The sequence below is a fragment of the Gallinula chloropus genome, assembly GCF_964237585.1.
Source record: "Gallinula chloropus genome assembly, chromosome: 1".
In the NCBI taxonomy this organism is placed as follows: Eukaryota; Metazoa; Chordata; class Aves; order Gruiformes; family Rallidae; genus Gallinula; species Gallinula chloropus.
In genome coordinates, this window is record NC_140085.1 from 141,614,847 (window position 1) to 141,631,104 (window position 16,258).

The 16,258-nt window shown below is 38.0% G+C and overlaps 1 protein-coding gene across 1 annotated transcript in view; it reads left to right on the forward strand.

The window, feature by feature from the left end:
* Nucleotides 1–16,258, forward strand: part of OCA2 (OCA2 melanosomal transmembrane protein) — a gene marked incomplete at both ends in the record, with an annotated part of 183,971 nt that overhangs the window by 27,445 nt on the left and 140,268 nt on the right. The window contains 5 exons of the mRNA XM_084279046.1: nucleotides 410–467; nucleotides 736–808; nucleotides 10,267–10,424; nucleotides 12,000–12,082; nucleotides 12,433–12,586. Of these exons, the coding sequence (XP_084135172.1) occupies nucleotides 410–467; nucleotides 736–808; nucleotides 10,267–10,424; nucleotides 12,000–12,082; nucleotides 12,433–12,586 (526 nt within the window). The remainder of the gene's footprint in view (nucleotides 1–409; nucleotides 468–735; nucleotides 809–10,266; nucleotides 10,425–11,999; nucleotides 12,083–12,432; nucleotides 12,587–16,258) is intronic.

Here is a 16,258-nt window from a genome sequence, read left to right on the forward strand (position 1 = left end):
GTGTGCAACAATCTATGCTTTGTGCTTGGTTGTGCCACTTCTGTGCAGTGGCAATGCTCCTTTGCTTCCCTGGGTGAAATCAGGGTGAGTTGATGGGGCTCTGGGTCTGTTGGGGGCCAGCAATAGCAGAAGTGGCTCCAGATCCCAGCACCAGCTCATACTGTAGCCCAAGGGGTAAAACCTCCTTCCTGTCCAATGACACCCGGCTGGCAGCAGACTCTTACAGTCACCAAGGCTTCCAAAGCCTCTGCTAACCCTTTTTAGTTGGTGTCCATACTCTGGTGTGGTATATTATCACCAATAAGTGCTCACTCACCACGATGCTTCTGAAATGTCAGAGCTCTTAAGAGAATAGAAATGATTTGCTTTAAACTAGACATATAGTAAATACATGTTTCTTATGTTTCAGGTGCTGTCTAAAATTCCTAAAAGTTGCAGGCCTCTTTATCTTTGTAGTTGTCTGCTCTGTAAGTATTGAATTTGCCATCCTCCTTTCCCCCCCCCCCCCCCCCAATTCCTTAGAATTAGTTCAAAATGAGGAGTGATGTTTGGTTTTAGCTAATAAGGGCTGCTTTTCAGCTGTGGTCAGTACTTTCAGTATATCTGAAAATACTGAAAGCAATCTTACAATTTAATGTACAGTTTGAAAGAGTCTTATATAAGTATTTGAGATAGGTTTAGCAGGCATTTTTAGTTTGTGTTGTTAATGAATGCTTGTTTTTATCCTTGCCCTAGATTTTATTTTGCATTTATCCAGATCAAGGTGTGTCCTGGCAGATGTTGGCTGTATCACCTCTGGAGAGCTTCTGTATCCTTCTTTCATTGAAAAAAACCACAACTCACAGAACTGAAATTTCATTGATAAGCTGTTTCAGGGGGTGGATGTTTTCTGTCTCCTAACCTGAGAAGACTGGGTGTCCTCAGAGCCTGGGCTGCACTTAGGCTTGTCCACTGGTACAGGCTGCATTCATGCTCCCTAGCCAAGTCATACTGAATGATAGCTGTCTGGGGTGCCTTGTGGTGCCCATCCAATGTCCAGCCTCTGCATGAAGCCAAGAGTGTGGAAGTGGGTTGAGTGGGTTGAGGAGCCAGTGGGATCAAGGCCCAGAATCATAGAATCATAGAATGTGTTAGGTTGGAAGGGACCTTTAAAGGCAGGGACATCTTCACTAGATCAGGTTGCTCAGAGCCACATCAAGCCTGACCTTGAATGTCTCCAGGAATGGGGCCTCCAACACCAATCTGGGCAACCTGTTCCGGTGATCTACCACCCTTAGATAGAAGAAGTTTTCCTAATATTCAGCCTAAATCTCCCCTTTTCTAGTTTAAAAACATTACCCCTTGTCCTATTTCTTCGTGTCCTTGTGAACAGTTCTTCCCCAGCTTTCTCATAGACACCTTTCAGGAACTGGAAGGCCTCTGTAAGGTCTCCCCAGAGCCTTCTCTTCTCCAAGCTGAACAAGCCCACTCAAGCTGTTCTCACAGGAGACGTGCTCCAGCTTTCTGATCATTTTTGTGTCCTTCCTCTGGACGCTCCAACAGGTCCATATCCTTCTTGTGCTGAGGGCTCCAAAGCTGCTCACAGTACTCCAGGTGAGGTCTCACCAGAGCAGAGGGGCAGAATCACCTCTCTTTATATGCTGACCACACTTCTTTTGATGCAGCGCAGGATGCAGTTGGCCTTGTGGGCTGCAGATGCACATGGGTTGCTCACATCCAGCTTTTCATCCATGTGTACCTGCAAGTCCTTTTCCTCAGGGCTACTTTCCAGCACATCATCTCCCTATCTGTATGCATAACATGGATTGTCCCAACCCAGGTGCAGGACCCTTCACTTGGCTTTTTTGAACCTCCTGAGGTTCACCTGGGCCCACTTCTCCAGCCTGTCCAGAAAACAGATGGGACCATGGCTAGGATATGCAAATAGCTGCAGCAGCTGCACCCCAGACCAGCTGTATACTACCATCTGTAACATATCTGTAAGGTATACTTGGACCATGACTCTAGCCAGGGAACTTCAACAGCAGGAAACTATATGATTCATGGATATGTTTCCAGAACAACTTAGCCCAGACATTTGCATGGATTTATAGATCTGTAGATATCTTTTTCAGTGGAGGTGCAGATTCCTTTACAAATTTTCCATGCAAAATGGCTCCATAGTGAATTTAAGCCTGCAGATTGCCAAGAAACTGTTAAAAAAGCCAAGCAGTAGAGTAACCCAAAATAAAAATGATTCATTGCAGGTGAATGCAGACCTGAATGTGAAGACTCTTTGAGGGATGAGCATTCAGTTAGTAAACAAATGAAAAATTTTGCAAATAAATGACATTTCTTGTTCCACTGTCTTTCTAACTTAATCAGTCTGCTCTGCAATCTGCTTGGCTCTTATTTCACCAGTGTTAAAAGATGATTCACACAGATATATTTCACAAGCTCCTGGGAGATGTCTTGCTTTGAAAAAGTGTGGTAGGATTTAATTTTTGAAATGCTGTTTCTTATTTTATTTTTTCTATTTAACTGGACAGTTCCATGTCTTTTTAAAGGGAGAGTGTATTGTAACTAGATTTCATTATTAGCATTCTCGTTGTCACCAATAATGACACAATATAACAGAATAATTAGTAGGGTAAATGAAGGAGAAAAGGTTAGTGTTTGAGGGCTATTTATAATTAAAAGCTGAGATTGATTTTTTGGGAAGAAAACAAGTAAACATTTGGTAGGGCCAGTGACAACTAAAACTGTAAACTCCCATCAATATCCTGTTCACATAGATATTTTTCTCCTTCTTCAAACTGTTGGTGAAGGCCCCTGTATATGTGTTGAACAGCACTAGGGCTGTCGTAGCCCAGTCTGCCGAATGAGAGTGCATTGGCAGTGAGTCCTCAAGTTCAAGTTTTACTCAAGTGTCATATTATATCTTGAGGATTTCCTTTCTTTCCAGAGATTCTGGGCTGGAACCACAGCTGCTGCATTGTATGCATTGACTCTGCAACCAGTTACTCCTTTGGTTTGTTTCAGCGAAGTGCTGGTGGGACTGGGATTTGAGTACAAACAGGTGTTCCTCCTATATTTCACATGTCACAATGTTTTGAGCCAAATAGATGTAAGGCAGCATATAGCATTCCCCTTTCTTACTTGACAAACCTGGAGCTGAAGCTTCTTAGTTTGTATCATGTGTATTAAAAACTGGATGTTCTGTCCCATACCTGAGGTCACTGAGTTGGGGTAAGAAATACGTGAGAGACAAGCAATCCAGCAAAGCCATGCTTCATTTTCAAGGTGATGTCATAATTCAAGCAGAAGGGTCAAGGAGTAAGATTGCATTTCTAAATGAGGTTTGGAAAAGGCACAAGCAATTCTGAATGTCATCTCACTGTTCCTGCCAGTCTTCATTTGCAAAGAAGTAAGCTCCTGTGGTTGTCCTCTGCTGTGTTTCACAGTGAAGAAAATATTCACCTTTTTGGCTGGGCTTGGATAAGGTAAACTATTCCCACAGCAGTGTTGGGGATGTGATTTACTCTGGCTGACAGACTGCAGCATTCCCAGTAGATGTTTAGGTGCTACTCTCTGAATTCCACAGGAACTTCATGGTAGGCTGGCAGGTGTGATGCAGTAGTCCTTGTCACAAAACCCTGAGAAGGTACAGCCTGACACTGCTTTGGGGGAGGGAAATAAGTCTCTTAGCTCACATGATGCCAAATTATGCAAATGAGCACTTGTTGCCATTTGCTCATGCCTCAGAAGCTGTTAAGAAGTGTTGAATAGGTTCTAAACTTGGTATACTATTTTTCTAAAAAAATTCCTTCCTTTCATTTCTATTTCTTTCCAGAAAAGTCCCTACACATTGATGTGTGTGTCATGGATATATGTTCATGCATACAGTGTGTCTGCATACACTAGGAAAAAAAATCAAAACCAAGAAAGTTTGAAATACTTTTAAAAACGGAGTGGTCCCCTTTGGACTTCATATCCCTTGTCATCCTGGTATCACTTAGATATTTGTGGTTTATTCTGTCATGCCCATTTCACCCCAGGCTTGCTCAAAGGCAGGAATTTCTCTCTCTGGTGCTGGGAGAGACCTGCATTAGCTAGGTGACCTGCCTTTTAAATGACATCCTTCTAGCACTTTCCACTTGCTCTTATTCCTGTTTATGTTTCCATACCTTTATCTTGTTTGGATTTATTCTGTCTTTCTTCCCATTACTTTTTTTTTTTTTTTGTTCTAATTAGCCCACTGTATTTGTTTTGCACCTCTCCATGGATACAAACCTGGCATGTAGCACTGAGGTGTGTTGGCTGAAGTTTCTGAAAACATCATCTTGAGTCCTATGAATTAATAGAAGCTTTTTGAGTTTGTAAGGTTGGGTTTTGGTTTTGTTTTTCTTGTATACTGATTTCCTTATTATTACCAGATACAAATTCAGTGGATTTACCTCACTTTTTGAAAAACAATGATAATTTTGTTCCTTTTTGACAATGCTTGAGATTTATTGGCTTATAAATTCTAACAGGCAGCTCTTTAATACCAGCAAGTAGTAAGTTTATACTGAACCCTGGCTCAAGGAAGCAAGATTCAATACCCACATTGATGTAACTGTGTGAAGTATTTTCAGATATTTTGCTCAAAGGCTGTATGTTAAGTGGGGACCATCAATAATGAATAAGATGATGTGCCTTTGGAAAGCAGATCATAAAAATAGAAAAAGATACATAGAGTCTGAATAAATTCTTAGTTTAGTTACAGGTACCTATTCTAAGACATGAACATTTTTATTTATTGTTTGGACATTCAAACCTTCTGGTAGCTTCTCTACATTAAATGGTTGACCAAAGGGAGAATGAGAAAGATGCTTTTTCTCCACAACTTCAGACTTGAAGAACCTTCTGAAATGCTAAATGTACTCTGCATTTGTTCCTTCATTTCCAGTAACTTCTGCCCTGATCTAAGCAAAATTTTCATTTTTTTCTCCAACAATGGGGAACAGACAGCTGGAGCAGAAGTGTGCTTTAGCTTCTTGAATTGAAAAAGGCTTTATGAAATTAAAAAGTAATGGGGAGTCATGGATACTATTGAGGAATTATACAATCACACTGTATGCTACCTCACTGTCATTGAAAGAAGCTTCTGTCTTCCAGGTGCAGTGCCTTCTTTTCTTTCACTCAACTTGATACAATTATTGCTATTTCTATGCTTCTCAATACTAAAAATATTTTCTTTTTACAAGAAAAGGTCAATCTCCTTCCAGCACATTTCTGTGCAAAGGGTCTCACACCTAAGACATTGAGCTGTCAGTTTCCATCTTTACTCTCTCCCTGACAAGTATTTCAGTAACAGTCTTGTTTGCTTCCCTCTCAAACCTCTCTGTACTTGTGCCAGTACCTGTTATAAGCAAGGGAAAGTTAGATCACTGAAGGTGAAGCAATTTCATTTTCTTTTTTCACTCAGAACTTCCTTCTCTTGGACCAGAAACCTGATGATCACTGGGGAGTGAATTGTGAATTCCTTCTGAGTCTGGCCAAGAGTCTTGCATTTTTATAAACATATTTTAAAGCCTTTCAGTCCTGAAATGATTGTTTACTTTGAATGTTTGATATCTCCTCAGCAAATTTTTCGGAGCAAGGGGTGACATTTTGCAAGGTATATATTTGCACAGCACTCAGTGTGAAGGGTTTCTTACTCACTTGCTCTTTATGTACAAAACAAAACTTAATGAAAATACATCATCTGAAGTCATGGCTGAACAGCTGTCTGATCAGTCCAAATCAGAGAGCGTGTAGTCAGTATCCCTTTTCACTGACTTTCCTCCCTCCTCAGCAGCTCTGGGAGCTTTTACCACATCCAATCCAGGATTAAGATCTCAAATGCAGAAAATAGATGTATCTCAATAGAAAAAAAAAAATCTTGAAATTTATATCACAGGCTAGATTTCTCATTTCATTTGGATTCAGTGGAACTATTGAGAGCAATTCCACATATGGAAGTTGATGGGGAGGCTCTAGACCAAGTAGACATAAGATGGGTAAATGTGCTCATCTTATTACCAAATTCCTTGCTGAAGCTGCATGAATTCTAATGATTGGTGCAACTGTTGTTAATCATGGAGTAAGAAAAGGTCACTAGGAATACTTGTAATCATGCCATGACCATGACACTGAAAATCACTGTTCCTATTCCCTGAACCAGAGGTATGTAGAGACTATCAGCAAAGAATATAGTCATATTTTAACAGGTTTATAAAATTATGTGGAGATCCTTAAAATGGGTTCTTCTCCCAGGAAGCATGAATTAACATAATGAATAAAACAACATCTTTAATACTTTTAGAACTTTTTCCCCTTAGATTTTTTTAAAAAATTGTAACTCTAGTTCTCTACTGTCAGACACTTTGTCATTTTTCCTTGCAAAACACATTTATAAATAATTTATGTTTGTTGGTGCTGCTAGAAACTTACTAAGCATTTTGGACTGCAAGCAATGTTCAAGCTGCTAAGTTGATGGATGAAGGCCAGGACCGTGTGCAGACGCAGGCAAAGAAGCAGAATCTCAAGGCATCGTTGAGAAAATAGTGTAAAAAAGAGGGTTTATTAAGATCTCACAAAACATCTAGAACTGATGGAGCACAGAGAGAAAGGATGGATCCAATGTAGGAAAAAATGGAACCAGATTGCTGACATACCAAAGAGGAGAAAAAGCTCTAAACCCACAGATGATTCTTCAGATGGGAAAACCAATAGGTATAGAATAGCACAGGGCTCAACTTGGTACACTGGGAAGGGATGATGTAAAAACAACCTCATAAACTACAAACAGGGCTTGAACATCATAAGAGAATACTGCAGAGAACAAGGCAGATATAGCCCCAGTTTAAAGACAAGGTGTAAAAATAGATGCTAAGACACAGGCAAAATGACTTCTTTAAAGTGGTCATAGCCTACAGAAACAAGCACGAGTGACCTGGACATAAATCATGATCATGGTAAAAAATAATAAGCATAGCATTCTCAAGGTACATTTTACTGTAGGCAGAGAAGGTGATGCAAGTAGGTGTTAAGGAAAGCGTAAAGTCAGCCACCTGCATGACAGACTGTCAATCATGGCTTTTCAGCTGGTTCTGTACATACCATAACAACATCGTGCAGGGTAGAGCAGAGACTTGGTATTTGGGGAGGGGCTCAGCTACACCCAAGTTAGTCATCCTAGACTCTTTTTATAGTTAATAGAGAGAACTGATGCTTCTCATGAGTAATTCCTTGTGTCTTTGTCTGGTGGTCTAAAATCAAGAAATGAATTCCATCTTAAATGCCCCTTCTTTTCACAGATTTTAAAGGAATAAGCAGATGCAAATGTCCAGAGTATAGAGGTATAGACTGTAGTGAAAGAATAACAATTTAAATGCTGAGCCACTGCTTCCCATTCCATAATGTTGTCTACTTAAGCTAAAAAAATTGGCATGAGGTGACTTTTGCACACCCTTCAATACTTTCTATGAGCAGTTAGAAATCCAAGATCATAAAATGAGAGCTCCTGGTTTAGGTCTGAGCAGTGGACCCAATCTTGTGCCAGATGTAAATACAGACAGTCACTGTGTAATGGTGCAAAAAGGATGCGCAAACCCAAATCCCTTGACAGGATAATTCACAGCAGTAATATAATTTCAAGAATGGAACTACATAAAAATGAGGCATCTTAGCTGAAGTGAAATAAAAAATAACAGCTCTGGTTGTAAATCTTGTCAAGGAATATTTTCCTTTAAAGGCACATACTGGAGGCCACACCACCAAAAAAAGTACAGAAAAAAATAGTCCCAGCATGGTTAAGTTGCAGAAGAAAAGGGGATAATAAAGTAAAAAGACAGTTTTCCTCAAAGTTAGTCACATCTGAATGGTTAAAATATAAAGGAAATCATATCCCAGGAATATAAGGGAAATATAAAACTAAGATCAGGCAGAACAAAAATATTCTGAAGAGCAGCTTGATAAAAAAAATCACATTTTGATTCATATAAGCATGACTAAAGGTTTCTACTGGTTTATTTTGATTCCACCTTTCATAAAGGCTGTGATCTGCTGCAGTCTAACAACTGAATTATGACAGAGTCACTAAAAATTGTTTGGAAAAAGATAACTGATGGGATTTCAGAATCTCAATGCAGACCAGTGAATGATGTTCAGTTCCACTTGCAAAGGAGAATCTGTTTTGGTAGGGCTTTTTCTGATAGTTTTATAAATGCACAGAGAGGAATTGAAAAACATCTTAAGTATCATTATGTTTATAGGAAAAGAAGGAAGGAACCACTCTTCTTGAAAATAAGATTTTATTTTTTCCCTCTTTAATTTTAAGCATCCTTTGTAATAGCTCCTGAATGTGTCATCTGGGTAATTAGGAGATTTATTTTAAAAGTATTGCTTTAAAGGAAGCTGCCATAATTATATGCACCTGAAGCTTTTCGAGACATAAATTACTGGCTACACTCCTAATAAAAGGCAGACTGTCAAGAGGGGTCCCAAATCATTGGGTTAATGACTTCAGGTCAACAGGCCTTTTAGAAGGTATAATTAATGTCTCTTGTTAATGGTATAGCTATAGTTCCAACTGAGATTAATATTATGTATCAGTTGTGACATAAAAAACTGTGATGCCAAATCACACTTGAAACCTCCGGCACCAGAAGAAAACTTGTAATTGGCATTTAGTTTTGCTAAGGGCTGTGTGTGTAAATTCTCCTGACCAGAACTGGCCTCCTGAATTGTTGCATCTGAGCTTATTTTTATCCTTTCCCATGCAATTCCTTTAACCCAACTGATGCTTGGGAGGTTCATTCTTAATGAATGAAATGTGAATAACACTGGTGATGATTGCTCTGCTCACGTGCTAAGTAGGGTGGGTGTCATTTATATTATTTTGCAATGCATAGGCTGCTCAGCTGCCACTAGATCTGGCAGGATCTTTTTTGGATTAGTGTGAGAGACATCTCTTTTCCTACTGGGAATGTGGACAGAAGCAACAACTCTTTTCTAAGATGAAAGACCTCTGCATAATACTATGCAGCTTTGTTCCTTAGCACCCAGTCTGCAATGAATGGTCTTACTGGTGCTCACTGGGAAACAGGGCATGACTCTGCTCTGTGTCTCCTCTAACTATACTGTGTTTTTTTCTGTCTGTCCTATAATTTTTTAAGTTCTATAGGCAATAAAACACATTTCTTGGAAACTCCTTCTGGTAGATACATGATCTTGTGCATTTTTTTTCAACAGACTCACTCTTTGTAGTATACTCAATTAAATGTCAGATGTTAAGACCATTAAGCATGTGATTAAGTTGAATTATTTCAACCGAACATTTATGTGTAAGATCAAGTCTCTTCCCTTAGGATTTTTTTTTTCTTTTTGTGTGTTATGCCTCATTTTTCCATCTAGCCTTGTATAGTAGCAAAAGAATTACATTATATCTCTGTTATATTAACAGAAAAACAGTAAAGGGTTAAAAAGTTTTGGCTTTCCCTCTTCCCTACTGGGAAACTTCTTTCTCAACCATGCCAGAAGTGGACTTCTCACAATACTGAGTTTAAATATTCCTAGATGTATTGAGATTAATAGAGCTAGACTTTCAATAGACTTGTGGCACATGGAGTGCTGACTTCTTAATTATATTAGACTAGGAATGTAGTTTGACCACAGATCATGCTGGATATTCAAGAAAAGAAGAAAGAAAATGTAGACGAGGGGGCTAGAGGAAAAAGAGACCATGAACGTTCCAACTGAGAGGGGTTTGAAAAGATGTCTTTCAGATGTTTGACAACTTGTGAGTAAAATTTTGACCAAAAAGCAAATTCTCACGACACTGATGGTTCGAGCTTCCACAGTGTTTTTCCCAGTGCAAAGCCCGTGATGTTTAAATTGCTGAGCTAATTATGCAATCTTTCATCCAGTACAAGCACTTTAAGGGCCTTACTTCTCTGTCTCTCTGTCTTCATATGATATTTTGGAGCTTTGGTACGTCTACAGTGTCAACTGAAAGCGTTAGTGATCTCAAAAGTTATGAATAAAGGACTGATGTATTTATTCTAAAAGCATAATTCCTGTTTTATTAGGAAATATTTATTTTTTTCTTTTCATATATTCTTAAGCATTTTAGGTGAAAAATATGTTTTTCAATGTAACTTGGGTTTTTTTTTTGTTTTGGAGGTATATTTTTCCCCTGTAATTTGTACAGCCTATACTAACTTTTACTGAAAATTTACACCTTAACAACTTCATTAACAGCTATGAATCTGACCGATTCTCATGATGCTGCTCTGTTGAAATTAGACATAGGAGGCCCATTTGTAGCAGATGTAGTTGATCAGCGAACAGAGGAATACATTATAGTACAAATCAACCAGACTGAAGATGCTGGATCAAGGAGGAGACGCCAGCAGCAGGTGATGGCCTTTGAATTTTCTTGCACTTTTTCTGGGATGCATTTTACAACTTACTTTTTCGTCACCATTTTCATCACACTTTCACCAAACAATTTGTGGTTTAAGTAGTCGTGCTTTTTACTGTTGTGAAGCATGCCAACATCAGCATCAGAAAACTTATTGTAATAAGTAAAGTTACATTTTCTTTTGTCTTTATAAGGCTTCATTTAGATTCCTATATTAAAATTTTATAAAACTTATATCTCATGACACTTAGCACGGAAGTTCTTAAGTTTAAAACTGGCAACATCTTAAAAGTTGTTTTAGAAGAGAGGAACAAGTGTAAAGTGCCTTTTTGCACTCACTGAAATGCATTTTCACATTTTGTTGCAAATTACTTTCTCAAACATGTGTCACATTTATTGGCTTTATTTCTCTTACGGCTTTCTCATTGTTGATGCTGTTTGTAACAAGTTCCTGCTGCTCTCTCCCAGAGAACTCAGTGAAGGAGGATCTTTTACAGCCTGTCATTGTACATCACTGAAAAATAAAGAGGAGCTTCATCATTTAATAAATAGCACTGACATACAAACAACTGCCTCTCATCCTGTATACAAGACAGGATGGCCTGCCTCTACCAGTGACAGCACAGCTGAACAATGCCAACAGTATTCTCTCTTACACCCAATCTCATGCTCTACAACAAAAGACTAGTCCCATTACCTCAGCATGGCAAGCAACATCCTAATGGCAATCATTTTCTTAAACCGCCCACATCCATGATGAGGAGGCTGCTGTAACCAGTGCTGGAGGCCGTGATCCCCAAGGAACCTTCACGTTGCCAGCACACAAATGGTTGCAGCGGCCCATCTCTGCTGGCAAAACAGCAATGGTCCTGAAATAGTAAAAGTACTAGGTAGATGAAATAAACTTCCTTGCCTGTATGCTTCTCAGGCATTTTTCTGTGTCAGATGCTCCAAGCTGGCTTATGAAGCTGTTTTTTGCACAGTTGGTGGTGTACAGGGTCAGGACAGGGTCAGGACTTAGACTACGATTAACCAAATTTGAAGGGTTTTTTAAAGTTCCTTTTCATTAAAAAAAGAGATACTATCTGTATCTACTTTTAAAGAGTATATTTGGCTAAACATGCATTAATATTAGTGTGTAGCAATGGGCAAAGTATCAGAAAGTGTTTCTTCTCTGAAGATTTTTGGTTTCTTTTTGCTAGAAGATCGGCAATCAGGGATTCTGTTTACTGAAGTTCTAGCATGTCCTCTTCATAATGTCTGGGGGTATGACATTGGTCCTGGGCCTCTCATAATCTGTACCTCATGTCTGTTAGGTTTCTTTCCCCAAGCAGTCTTTGGGGGTTGACTGTATTTTTATCTCTGAGCCTAGTGGCCCTAGATGTTTCTTACAGTCAGTGCAGAAAATGTGATTTGGCACCCTCATTCTTGATCACTTTCTGGAGGTGTTTTTCACTTCGTTGTCTGAGTGAGGGGATGAGGATAAGTTTGCTCAAACCTAAGTCCCTGTATGTCAGGTGGAATTAATTTAAGTTGTTTGTTAATATTGCCAAATGTGACTCTCTTGCAGATGGTATACAACTGGACTCTACCCTTAAGTTCAAGAAGAAACCAGCAAATCATCACAACTAGAACCTTTCAGATACCGAACAGGTTGGCTGAGAGACTGAGAAGTGATTCATTGACGCAGTAGTTTATATGGACTCGAGTATGAAGGAACAGATAATGTTTTAAAAATAATCTATCACTGTCTGTTTCAGAGGGGTAGGAAGGGATGACTTCTTGCTTTTTAAATGGATTTATGAGGCTGGTTTGTAATGTAGTTACTTTCCAAACAATTGTATTTAGAGGGACAGAGTGAAAATAATTGAAAAGTTGCTTGCAGTTGTAAAAATACAGCACACATGCATACACTTACAGATGCTCAATATATAATTAATGCATAAGTAAAACTAATAATATTTCATTTCATAAGTAAACAAAACTTCTCTTTCTTTCACCAGAGGCACCATCTTCATAAACATTCAAGCTTTCTTACAGGAGCCTGGAAGTGTTCCTCTATCCATGAAGCATCAATACCTTCATGCAAATATAGAGGCACAAGTAACAATTGCATCAATCATCTTAGTAGGTGTTTACGTGCTGATCATACTGGAAGTAAGTCATGTTTTGCACTTGGATTTTATTTCTCCCCTATGTTGTAAATGGAGCACAAGTAAGGGTTTCAGTCTTGGGCATTTATATACTTTTAAAATGTGTATATGAGTCCTTGCTGTACCAGCCATGTTGTTAATGGCATGAATAGGATATATGTGAGGAAGTTGTATGGAATTGGAACTGATTTTGGCACATTATATTAATGTTACAGTGATCTTGTGTATTTTTGTGTTAGGATCTATTAGTGGTTTAATATTTTAACAGGATTATAGTTGGTTAGAGTGAAAATAAGCATGTGTTATAAAAAGTGAAGAAAATCTTATCTTAAAAACAATTAAAAATAGGCAAAAGAAAACCCAAAGCTTTGGTTATTCCCTTCTCCAACTGATCGCAAGCTACAAATTTAGTGTACTTTCAAAAGAAGATTTAACTGAGCACACTTTTTAATGACTGAAATTTAGAAATTCTTTTACTGTTTCATTTAAAGAGGAAATAGAGTCTGAATTAACATGAAGATGTCAAGGGAAAGGGAACTATAAAAATATATTGCAACTTTATTCCAAAGACTTGAGGTATCAAACCCAATGAAAATGCCTTGCATCAGCACTACGGGTGGAAAACATGACAGAGGTAGCACAGGGCTCCAACTGGCTTCCTTGAACGAAAAACACTTACTGTCTGATTATCTGGAAATAAAGAGCAGATACGTAGGCACAACCCTTTAAAAAAAAAATAATTATTATTATTCATGTAAACATGCACGGTCTCAATTAATTATCCAAGTTGAATCACATCAGATTTAGAGTAATACAAAACAAAGAAGCCAATAAGTCTACAAGGTGGTCAGTAATAACTATACCCAGCATGCTCATTTTGCTTCTACATTCCTTGTTAAACAGGTTCTAATCAAGCATCAAGAAGGGGTACACATAACATGACAGTTGCTCCAGACAGTCAGATTATGTTGTTCAGCATTGGTGATTTATTTATGAAACTAAACCTGCCTCTATGTCCCTTATAAATGAGCAAAGAGGTATAATATTAAGTGTGGAGAGAGACTGGATTAGATTGTACTATAAATATAGATAAGCATGCAGTACAGCACCAAAATAATGCTAATACTTTTAAATGCGGCTTTTCTTTTCAAAAAAATCCCTCAACTATGCCACCCTTTAGCAATTGCAAAATCATCAGGTATTTAATGTATGTAAAGGGTGAGGCTTTGTGTTTGCATTCTAGAACGCTACCTTGGAACAATTCATGTAGCAAAGGAAATAAAGGCTTGAAACTGAAAAGCAAAGTCAAGGAAAGCATGCATTTTCCTGTTGCTTCTAAGAAAAAGCTTTAAAACAACTCATTAGATTATTGTTTCTGTGAAAAGATCAAGGAGAAATTTCTGTCATTAGCAGAATAGTGATTTTTACAAATTTAGAGGCAGAAATATATATTTATAGGCAAATTTTTTGAATGTTAAAATGTGGAATGCCATATATTACATCATATGTTAGCTGTTTTCTCCATAACATCTGTAGGAATGACGAATGCTACACCTAGAGTAAATTTTAAACTATAAATATATAAGCTCTCAATTGCTATCATAGAAACAAAACTTGGCTATTTTTGGTACCCTTATGGATCTCTTGAGAGACACAGATGTTACTATTGTTAGAATATGTAATAGTGGCTTACCTTAAATTCAACATTTATAACTTTAGTGCCTGAAGTCCTGCTTTCTCAACACATTGCACTCTTTTTTCCATTAGCAGTTATCACTCTTAGAGAAACCAATTGGTGCTGCTGCAGGAGTGCTCTCTCATGGATTTTCATTTTTAGTGTTGCTGCTCCCCATCATTTATCAGTCTTTATTAGAGTTTTCTGTGTCTTATTCATTATCATTGGTGACATGGGTGCGACTTCAGACCGTGTGAGCACCCAAACAGGCTTTAGAGCTGTATTTTCACATATTTTCTTATAATGATGAAGAAAGAAGTCACATTTTGTCAGTTACAACTCAGAAGAACCACCTATTGTTTCTCTTGCACAGCCCTTTTCCACAAACATGCATCTTCAATCTCGTGCCTACAACCTCCTCAACACCACTGTCCTCATCTTTTAATTCTTCCCATCCCTTCTGCCCTGGCACTTTGCTCCCTTAGTCCCCAGGGAGCATGCAGAAGAAGAGGCTGCAAGAGCTTCTGCCTCCAGCAGATACAATGATGGGAAAAGCTGATGAAGAGGTTCTAGTTGGGAAAAATGGAATGCATTTACTGTAAACTTTTATCTTTTCCAATCTTGCACTGCTGTAAAGATCCAGAGTAAATTCTACTTTGAAGCAGCCATTTGCTTTTAAGTTGGCACCAAATTTCTAGGAGATCAATGTATGTCAGGTGAAGTCCTACTGTCTCAGGATGTGCTGCTCTTCAGAAAACCCATTAAGCTGTTGAACTTGGTTTCTTCAGACATTTATTGTAAGTGTTGTTTCTTTTGAAACATTTGTAAAATGCAAATATGTTTGTGGCAAAAGAAGATTCCTCTTTTTCCTCTTTATTTTTTTATGATTTCTTTTTTATGCTTACCACAAATATGAATATTTTCTTGTTCCACAATCTTACTCTGCCCCTTGAAATCTTGTCATATTGCTTTTAACTCTCTTTGATGGACATCTCTTAGGTACATTTTCTGTTTGAAATCTGTGGTTTTTTTCTAATTTCCCCCCATGTAATCATCTTTTCCTTCTGTAACTAGACATTCATTCCCTTGAGATTGCTTTTTCTTCAAATTTTGATCAGTTCTCTCTTTGCATTTTGGTCTTCTGTTCCATCCCCTTCTCCCAGAGGGAAAACAAGTTCTGCATCTTACAGTATTTTTGAATTATACAAAATCTATACTATTTTATAGAGCTGCTGGAAAAAAAAGTATTTAATTTTGTTCTTGGAAGCCAACATTGCGCAGGAAATTGAAACAAGTGTAACTTAAAAAGAAAAAAAAAACAGTGTGCCAGGTTTACCTTTGTTCATCTCTACATTCTGACCCTTCAGGGTACTGAATAACATAGGTAAGATGGGCTATAAGTGTCTTTTCATATTGGCTGACTTGTGTAAAGTGCTGCTGTACTGACTTCTGTACTGATGTTGCTGTATTAAATTACTTCACAGTGTATTTCAAGATAGGCTCTTTCTAGTTTGTCAGCCTCCTTCACTTGACATCTTTAAAAAAATAAACCAAAAAAAATCTTAGAAAATTTAATTTTTACACTTTTCTTCTCCCAATATCTTTGTTCTTTCAGCTAAGAGTGCTTTTTGTCTTTTGCCTTCCTTGATTTCCATGCATTTTCAATGAAAACTTTTTTCTATGTGTATAACTAAAGTGACTATTTGCACACCATTCACTCAGGTTCAATAAGTAGTGGCGTGTGGTGGTTTCTGGTGGTAGAGCATAGTCAAGGAAAAGTAGTGTAGGAAATGTAGTGTGGATAAAATCTCTGTTTCCTTTGAAATGTGGTAAGATATTTTTGATTTCTCCCCTTTTATCTGAATTTGCATACATAGGGAATAGGGTAATACACTGGTTACCCTGAAAATCTGTCTACCCATATCTTAAAATATCTGTTAATATGATAAAATTTTATTGGGGTTTAGAAAAGCTTCTTGAGTCAATAAAGGTCTTATTAGT